At 41.5% G+C, this 10281-nt stretch overlaps 1 protein-coding gene across 1 annotated transcript; it reads left to right on the top strand.

Moving 5' to 3' along the window:
- Positions 1-8254: 8254 nt before the first annotated feature.
- Positions 8255-10018, top strand: LOC115950864 (heat stress transcription factor A-6b-like). Its single transcript, XM_031068133.1, has 2 exons — positions 8255-8798; positions 9227-10018. The coding sequence occupies exons 1-2, from the start codon at positions 8493-8495 to the stop codon at positions 10016-10018; spliced, it is 1098 nt and encodes a 365-aa protein (XP_030923993.1). The 5' UTR covers positions 8255-8492.
- Positions 10019-10281: the final 263 nt, after the last annotated feature.

Genomic DNA, 10281 nt, shown 5'->3' with positions numbered 1-10281 from the left:
CTAGAAGCTGAGACAAGGGTATGATGCTAACGTCAAACCACGGCCTCTGGGGCCAGGTGATCTTGTAATGAGGAAGATTCTTGGCAGCGCAAAGAACCCCTCATGGGGCAAGTTGGGGCCCAATTGGGAGGGACCATACCGTGTCACATCCGTGGCCGGAATAGGCGCCTACTACCTAGAAGATTTAGATGAAAAAGCTGTACCTCGACCATGGAATGTAAATAACCTCAGAAGATATTATTATTAATGAGAATGGCTTAGCATACGTTTTCTTTCATGATTATCCGCTGCTTGCTGGGCTACTGACAACTATTCATAGTTTTAAACAGAACCCAAGTCCTGCATGGCTCCTCGGACCACAGACTTGGGGGAAATTATTACTCATAAGTTTTAAACAGAACCTAGTCCTGCATGGCTCCACGGACCACAGACTAAGGGGAAATTAATACTTAAGGCAACTATTCATAGTTTTAAACAGAACCCAAGTCCTGCATGGCTCCTCGGACCACAGACTTGGGGGAAATTATTACTCATAAGTTTTAAACAGAACCTAGTCCTGCATGGCTCCACGGACCACAGACTAAGGGGAAATTAATACTTAAGGCAACTATTCATAGTTTTAAACAGAACCCAAGTCCTGCATGGCTCCTCGGACCACAGACTTGGGGGAAATTATTACTCATAAGTTTTAAACAGAACCTAGTCCTGCATGGCTCCACGGACCACAGACTAAGGGGAAATTAATACTTAAGGCAACTATTCATAGTTTTAAACAGAACCCAAGTCCTGCATGGCTCCTCGGACTTGGGGGAAATTATTACTCATAAGAAACTAGTCCTGGGGACCACAGACTAATTATACTTAAGGCAACTATTCATAAGTCCTGCATGGCTCCTCGGACCACAGACTTGGGGGAAATTATTACTCATAAGTTTTAAACAGAACCTAGTCCTGCATGGCTCCACGGACCACAGACTAAGGGGAAATTAATACTTAAGGCAACTATTCATAGTTTTAAACAGAACCCAAGTCCTGCATGGCTCCTCGGACCACAGACTTGGGGGAAATTATTACTCATAAGTTTTAAACAGAACCTAGTCCTGCATGGCTCCACGGACCACAGACTAAGGGGAAATTAATACTTAAGGCAACTATTCATAGTTTTAAACAGAACCCAAGTCCTGCATGGCTCCTCGGACCACAGACTTGGGGGAAATTATTACTTATAAGTTTTAAACAGAACCTAGTCCTGCATGGCTCCACGGACCACAGACTAAGGGGAAATTAATACTTAAGGCAACTATTCATAGTTTTAAACAGAACCCAAGTCCTGCATGGCTCCTCGGACCACAGACTTGGGGGAAATTATTACTTATAAGTTTTAAACAGAACCTAGTCCTGCATGGCTCCACGGACCACAGACTAAGGGGAAATTAATACTTAAGGCAACTATTCATAGTTTTAAACAGAACCCAAGTCCTGCATGGCTCCTCGGACCACAGACTTGGGGGAAATTATTACTTATAAGTTTTAAACAGAACCTAGTCCTGCATGGCTCCACGGACCACAGACTAAGGGGAAATTAATACTTAAGGCAACTATTCATAGTTTTAAACAGAACCCAAGTCCTGCATGGCTCCTCGGACCACAGTTTTACTTGGGGACCACAGAAATTATACTTACTATATAGTTTTAAACAGTTGCATGGCTCCTCGGACCACAGACTTGGGGAAATTATTACTTATAAGTTTTAAACAGAACCTAGTCCTGCATGGCTCCACGGACCACAGACTAAGGGGAAATTAATACTTAAGGCAACTATTCATAGTTTTAAACAGAACCCAAGTCCTGCATGGCTCCTCGGACCACAGACTTGGGGGAAATTATTACTCATAAGTTTTAAACAGAACCTAGTCCTGCATGGCTCCACGGACCACAGACTAAGGGGAAATTAATACTTAAGGCAACTATTCATAGTTTTAAACAGAACCCAAGTCCTGCATGGCTCCTCGGACCACAGACTTGGGGGAAATTATTACTCATAAGTTTTAAACAGAACCTAGTCCTGCATGGCTCCACGGACCACAGACTAAGGGGAAATTAATACTTAAGGCAACTATTCATAGTTTTAAACAGAACCCAAGTCCTGCATGGCTTCTCGGACCACAGACTTGGGGGAAATTATTACTCATAAGTTTTAAACAGAACCTAGTCCTGCATGGCTCCACGGACCACAGACTAAGGGGAAATTAATACTTAAGGCAACTATTCATAGTTTTAAACAGAACCCAAGTCCTGCATGGCTCCTCGGACCACAGACTTGGGGGAAATTATTACTCATAAGTTTTAAACAGAACCTAGTCCTGCATGGCTCCACGGACCACAGACTAAGGGGAAATTAATACTTAAGGCAACTATTCATAGTTTTAAACAGAACCCAAGTCCTGCATGGCTCCTCGGACCACAGACTTGGGGGAAATTATTACTCATAAGTTTTAAACAGAACCTAGTCCTGCATGGCTCCACGGACCACAGACTAAGGGGAAATTAATACTTAAGGCAACTATTCATAGTTTTAAACAGAACCCAAGTCCTGCATGGCTCCTCGGACCACAGACTTGGGGGAAATTATTGCTCATGATAGATTGGGAGATTATTACTTAAAGGAAATCATTTTGATACGTGCGCGCAGTCTGGCACCATCGCAACTCTCAGGTGCGCAGCCCAAAAACCCATTTTATTTTGACCGTTTATCTGTATCTACATAGTTGCAAATGTTTAAATAAGAGCGCTACTAACGTGCATCCATAGTAAGCAAAACGAACATTTTATAATTAATATTCCGAGTACATTAGAAAGAGAGGTCCTTACAAAAGAACGGGAAAATAGGACGACTCTCGATCAAAAAAAAAAAAAAAAAAAAAAGATCAAAAGCCTAAAAGGCTAAGCCTCAGCAGGAGGATCTTCTTTCTGCTCGGGCTGAGGAGGCGGAACCTCGGTGGTAGAGTCTGCGACGGGATCCTTCGCCATATCGGGCACAAGGACAGCATCAGGCGTCGCCAGATCCTGCTCTGAAGCCATTTGGGCGTCATCAAGCTTCTCTCGGATCTCCGGAGGATAGAAGATGTTCTCGGGCAGTCTTAGCGCTGAATCCGCAGGAACTCCTGCAGCATCGAGAGCATGAGCCCATGAAATACTGCAGTAATCCCTGCACACCTCGGGGATCTCCTCGGATAGCCTCGCCTCTGTCTCTTCGGCCCCGAGCTGGCGAGCGACACTCTTCTCAGCCTCTGTGGCCTCCCGGATCAGCTGGGCCTCCTCTTTGACCCGCCGCAGCTCATCCTCGACCTTTTGCAGAGCAGTCTTGAGGTCCTGCACTGCCTGTTTCTCGGTGGCGAGGTTGATCTGGGTCGCGAACAGCTCCTTGCGTTGGTCCTCCGCCTGGGCCTCAACAGTCTTCAAACCAGCGTCTGCAGATTTGCGCCGGTTCTCCGACTCCTTGAACTTGTCTGTGAGTTCAGCATAATCGTGCTGGAGGGACCCCAAGGTTTTCTCCATCTCCGCCCGCGCCTGGATCTCGACCTCAGCCCGACTACTGTTACCGCGGCAAAATTCCTCAGCCACGAATACCTGCTGAGTAATCTACAAACGAAGCAAGATTGCTTTAATCTAACAAGGCCAAATAAATCAATGAAACAGTAAAATGATTACTTACCATCGCGAGATCCCTTTTAAGGGATAGGAAAATCTCGGGCTGAGAGAACCGCCTGTAAGCCTCCATATCCCGAGGAAGGAGTAGGGGCTGCTCTAAGGCCTCGGCCACGTATCCCGCCCGGCCTCGGTTGTACTCCCGGATCGAAGCATTGTAGGGGATGGCCACCCCATCCAGCTCCAACCTGGGGCCCCATACACGCGGGGCAGCGCGTACCTCTGCAAAATTCTCCTCGTCCCGACTCTCCGAGGAGTTGCCCCTTCTGCTCCTTGGCGCGCAAGTGGTTTTTTGCTGCTTGGTCGGCTGGGCAACCACCTCACCCTCCTCAGGAGTGTCGGCCAGCCTTTTCTTCTTTAGGTCTGGATTAACCTTAAGGCCAAGGTCCGAGGTGTCCGTAGGGGCCACAGGAGGGAGGGTCTTGCCCTGTGGTGGAGTTGGTGCCTTCAGGGACTGCCCTTTTGATGACTGTCCTTTCGACGACTTGCCTTTCCCTCGGGAGGCCATCAGCTCCTTTAGAGTTTTGCCTTTTCCTGCCATGGGCTCTATCTCCTCGTCCGAAGTATCGTCCGAGCAGATAACAATGGAAGGAACGCCAACTGCAGAATGTCGGTCCCGCTCTCCTTCGGGATCAGAAAATTCCACCAGGGGGGTCTGTTGAACTTCCTCCTCAAAATAAAACTCGTCTATCTCTGCCTTAAGGGAAAGACGAGATGATTCAGCTTCCTCTTCAACCTGAACGGCAGCACCAGGCTCGTTTGGCGGAGGTAGCTGCTCTGCCAAGTAGAGATCTCTAACACCGGGCAACACAACTGGCGGCAAATCGTGTTCAGCTAGGAACCCGTCCCTGGACACGTCAATCCTAGCCAACCTCGGACTACCAGCTCTTATGGCGTGACCGATAGCCTGGAAAGAGGTTGATAGCCCAGAACCAGATGGGCAGCACGCAACTGCCCGTCCTCGGAAACGTAGATCTCCGACCTAAGAAGGTAGTTCAGCGCTGGCACGTTCACAAAGTTTAGCCGAGGGGCGACGTGAATTTTATCTGCAAACAATCAAGGAAAAGGGGATTAGTCCACGAAATCTTCCAATTATAAAGAAAGCAAAAAATGTAACCCCTCAATGCTAAATCCTATCCCAAAAGGGACCGATCCTAGAGACGCCGCACTTGGGTTTCCTGCCCGAGTTGGACAATGAATACCGTCGAACCACTCCCCAGAAGTAATAAGGAAATCATTCTTCACTGTCTTATTGGATATTGGGAGACAAGAGATCAACCTAACGTCCTCGTTCCGAGATTTAAGATAATACCCCTCATCCCCGAGGCGATGACACTCGTACAGATAAGCCACATTGTGCCAAGTAAGGCCTAGATTCATCCGCTCGTTTAAGACATCTACACAGCCTAGTATCTTGAACATATTCGGGGCACACTGGTACGGCGTCAACCTATGGTTGAACAAGTACTCCCTTGTAATCCTACGCATGGGAAGTGTCATCCCTCCCTCTATGAAAGCAATCATGGGGATAACGACTTCTCCCTCACGCCTATCTGTCAATATTCCTTCAAGAGGACAGTACCGCAGCCCAACCCTCGGGGGAATGTGATATTTAGCCCTAAAGGCCTCCATAGCGGCTGGGGTGTTTACTAATTTCTCAAATCTACCCATCTGGACTGAACCGGGGAACAAAAGTAAAGACTCAAAAAAAAAAGTAGAGTCCGACGAGGAAATTGAAACAGCAAGATGAACGAAATGTACTGGTACCTTTACAAAACGTTCAATGAGACGCCTGGGAATCTCTCGTGGACGAAACGCTTCACAAAAACGGCTATGATGGCGTAACGGACGCAAATGTTCGTGTATCTCTGGGATTCGATGGAGTTCTCTGGAAGCCTCTAAGGTTTATGAAACGCAGATAAAAAGAAGGAACTGAACCCCTCTGACGTCTTAAATAGCCAGGAGGAGAGAGAAAAAATCACTCCTGCCTAAAAATACGAGAAAAAACGATGGCCGTTCGATCTACGCCACACCGTTGGATGAGGGAACATAACGCCTCCAGATGTTAATGGCCGCGCCTCGTAAATTGTAGCGCGTCAAAAAGTAACGGTTCGCACGCGCACCATACGCTCTCCTTATTTCCACCCTCTCCCAAATATCAAAACCCCGTTTTTTCCTCCTCGGAGGGAGATATAAACCGGAGTTTTGAGAGGCTAATGTGGGGCCCGGCCCAGAAATAATGGGCTATACCAAATTCAGGCCCGTCCGAGGAGCGTACTGTCCGAAGAGAAACCACGTATGAAGCATTACTCAATCCCAATAAACGCCAAGGAAACCTGTCCGAGGAGTAACTCCTCCTCGGACATCACGAAACCCAGACGAGGAACTCTCCCCAGCCACTTCAGTTCATCCTCCCAACATATAAAATGAATAAAATCCAAAATATCCCATGGAGAGCTACCGCCACATTAATTGCGCCCCAACCACCCTCTTGGCCGCATTAATGAGGAAATGACCCCTGAACAGTACCGCCTTGGCCTCTGCAACTCACATGGGGAGAGATGAAGGCGTCTGATGGGACAGCCACTCAAGTAGGTGCTTAGATGGTCAACAAGTGTAGGGTTGAGATGAGAGAAGGGAACTATATAATGTAGTGGAGTCCCTCAGAGAAGGGGACGAAAAATTCTGTATGAGGAACTAAAGAAATAAACTTATACGTGAGAGATCCATTCTGGTGTTTTTATTTTCTACAACAATGTTGTCCATGTATTAGACTGAATAGACTCACTGAGACCAAGTTCTTTGACCCATCCTCTACAAATATTTATTGTGGGTTGCGCTTTGGGCCAGGGCCTGATCAATCAAATTTAGGCCAGGAAAATCGTGCAACTACAGTAACTATCATATTATTATTAAAAAAAAAAGAAAAAAAAGAAAATGGGATTAGCTAATAGCTAGTAGGCCAAGTTTGTAATAATCTTATTTAATTTATTTGATTTATATAAAAATATCATATTTAAGTATAATTTATTTTTATCCACAATATTTTTTCACTAAATAATCCAATGAAACTAAACACATCATCCAAATAAACTCTAAGATCTTAAATATTAGAAATATTAGTAACCTTGAAATAATCCAATGATGCTGAGATCCTCCAATGGTTAGAGATTTCAATTAATAGTTTCTAGGGTAGTTGATGTTTTAATATTTTATTAATTCAAGACTTTCATTGTATTTTTAGATAAATTTAATTTATTTATTTCTTTTGCTATATATATATGTGTGTGTATATATATATATATATATATATTCAAGTGAATATTCAATCAAAATTTATCAAAATTTGTTTCTAATTGCACTTTGATTTTATGTCAAGTGCTATTTCAATTAGATTTTACATGCTCTAATTTTTTTGTTATGTATTATGCTAATCAAAACTTAATTATTTTAGCACATTATATTTCAAAATTATTTAATACTACTTCTAATCTATTTGAAACTAAACACGATGTTCTTATCAAAACTTATTATCAATTCATCAAGTATAAACTTAATCAAAAAAATTTATACTTAATTTTAGCTTGTTCTAAAAAATTAGCTATTCCTTTTTAACATATTGCCATAATAAGTCATCTTAATAATTTATTTGAGAAAAAATAATAAATTCATTGAAGTAAAAACTAAGTGTGATAGTTTTATATATATTACTTAATGTTTCTAATACTCGGACAACCCAACAAACACTTTGCTCAAAAAAAGAAATCTCAATTCGGACTTGAGCAAACTGGGTTAGCCAAGGAAACTAGTTAAGTAAGTAAACTATGGTAGGAGAAGAAGAAATGAAAATGGTATGAGTCTTAAAATGTGAGGTTGCATACCTTATTCAACATAACGGAGGAGTAATTTTGAGCATATATGATGTGATTTATTTGTTGGGAAATTGCCTTAAAATATGATAATTGACCTATTTGTTGAGATTCTTAATATTGGTTTGGATGAACTTGTGTTCGTCTCAAAATAGAAGGTACAATCTTGTAAAATATCATCTTTCAAAATGCTCTCATTCAATAAACAAATATGTGATGTTAGGGGTACTATAACTTTTATTACATAAGGTAGTCTTAGAGGCTAATGTATCACAAATCATTTTTAAAAAAAGCCCTCAAATATTCATATATCAAGTTATTGAATTAACACCAATTATATTTATTATCCGATCTAATTATTTTGTTAAAAAAATTTGTAATATATTTTTAAAGCAAAATAAATGGATGAAAATAAACTTTCTTCCAAATACACAGTTATTACGTGCAAGGACACTCTACAACCTTTTTGTCCTTGAGGTTGGACACTTGGACTAAATAAATGTGATAGTGTCACTGCCCAAATGGCTTTCCCAAAGGGGAAAGAAAGCAACACCTTCTCATCTAATCTTAGCCTCCATAAGCTATTCCTTACCCTTCTTCTTTCCAGGCTTTGTTCTACAAGGTCAGTTCATATTTATTGCTTCTCCTTCATATGTCGTTTGATATAGTGCTATATATTCTGATGCCTCCGTATATATAAATCAAATCTTTCTTTTTTCTAGCTGTTACTATCATTCTCAACCTTCATTCCAAGAACCCCATTTGGTAGAAACACAATTTTGTGATCTATAAATAGCTAACATTGAGAAGTAGAGGTTCAACTGCATTGTTCTTGTTCCACCTGCATATATAGTGATTAGGCACCAAAAATCATATCAAACCCAGATCACAGTTTATCCTCTTTGTGGGTAAATCATGAATCCTCAGGGCCGAGTGAAGGTAGCGTTTAGAGGAGCAAGCTCATCTTTTTCGGGCACGCCGTCCTCATCCATGGTTCAGCCTCCTCAACCGCTGGAGGGAATTCATGAAACGGGCCCTCCTCCTTTTCTTACCAAAACCTATGATATCGTTGAGGACTCGACCACAAATCATGTTGTTTCATGGAGTAGAGGGAACAACAGCTTTGTTGTGTGGGATCCTCAGGCATTTGCCATGATTCTTCTTCCCAGATACTTCAAGCACAACAATTTCTCTAGCTTTGTCAGGCAGCTCAACACTTATGTAAGAGTTTTTTTTTTTTTTTACCAAGAATGAATGATAAAGTTATCTTTTTTGAGAAGTGTTACAATAATTTTACTTTTTCATTTATCTTCACAAAAAACTAGAATGAATCTGCTATTTTTGTTAACTTTTTTTTTTTGGGTGATATTGTGATAGATTTGAATCATTTGATTGGTCTCTCTTTTTCTCTTTGTTTAATGGGTTACTTATTTTGGATATTTTGGTTGTTTAATGACTTTAAAAGCAAAGTATTATCAAGCTGATTTAGCATATGGTCATTGCTGCCTCAAAGAAGTTGTTAAAAACTTAGATGTTTCAGTCTTATTATGTCTAACTCTTGAAGGCTCTTAGATTTAGTACAACTCGCCATTGAATGTTACAATGAGCTTCTCGATGAATGTGACCATGAAGGACTTTGATTTATGTAGGGCTTTAGGAAGGTTGATCCAGATAGATGGGAGTTTGCTAATGAAGGGTTTCTTAGAGGACAAAAGCATCTTTTAAAGAATATTAGGAGAAGGAAGACGTTTCAACTTCAGGCTTCGCAGCAGGCTCTGGACTCTTGTGTTGAAGTTGGAAGGTTTGGATTAGATGGAGAAGTTGATCGGTTGAAGCGTGACAGGCAGGTTCTAATGGTGGAACTGGTGAAGCTTAGACAGCAACAACAAAATACTAGAACTTACATCCAATCAATGGAGGATAGACTGAGAAAGACAGAAGGGAAACAGCAACAGATAATGAATTTCTTGGCAAGAGCAATTCAGACTCCCAACTTTTTACAACAATTAGTTCAGCAGAAGGAAAGAAGAAAGGAACTCCAAGATGCAATAACGAAGAAGAGAAGGCGACCTATTGATCAAGGGCCTAGTGACCTTGAAATTGGCGTTTTAGGCCAAGGTGGAGAAGGAAACTTTGTTAAAGTTGAGCCTCATGATTTTGATGATATTTCTGAATTTGAAGTTTCAGAGCTGGACAGACTTCCTATGGACATGCATGGACTAAGTGGAAGCCAAAAAAACCCAGAGGAAGAACATATAGAGAAAGGAGTGGAACATGAAAGTAGAGATATGTTTAAGGACCTTGATGAGGGGTTTTGGGAAAATTTGTTCAACGAGAGTATTGAAGAAGAAATTGGTATAATGGGTGTTGATCAAGAAGATGATGAAGATACAGGTGTGTTGGCTGAGCATATGGGCTACTTGGCGTCTAGTCCTAAATAATAGAAGATATCTCATATGTAAGATATTTACCATCTTCCTTTTACAATATTTGAGTCTCATATATTTGTAGAGTCACATATTTTGAAAGGAAAAAATATATATATATTATATATGAGATATATTATATATGAGATAACTATTGCCTAATTACATATTTTGAAAAGAAAAAATATATATATATATATATTATATATGAGATAACTATTGCCTAATTACTAAATAGGAGAATGTACCTCATGCTTCAGATATTTGTATTCTTCCTT

This window comes from Quercus lobata, chromosome 6 (assembly GCF_001633185.2).
Source record: "Quercus lobata isolate SW786 chromosome 6, ValleyOak3.0 Primary Assembly, whole genome shotgun sequence".
Taxonomy (NCBI): Eukaryota; Viridiplantae; Streptophyta; class Magnoliopsida; order Fagales; family Fagaceae; genus Quercus; species Quercus lobata.
This window is presented reverse-complemented; position numbering and strand designations above follow the sequence as displayed.

What these genes read in the sequence shown, in the direction of transcription:
- LOC115950864 (XM_031068133.1), top strand. Translation starts at nt 8,493, where the DNA reads ATGAATCCTCAGGGCCGAGTGAAGGTAGCGTTTAGAGGAGCAAGCTCA. An exon ending in TCAGGCAGCTCAACACTTAT is followed by an intron (nt 8,799 to 9,226) that starts GTAAGAGTTTTT and finishes TGATTTATGTAG; the next exon opens with GGCTTTAGGAAGGTTGATCC.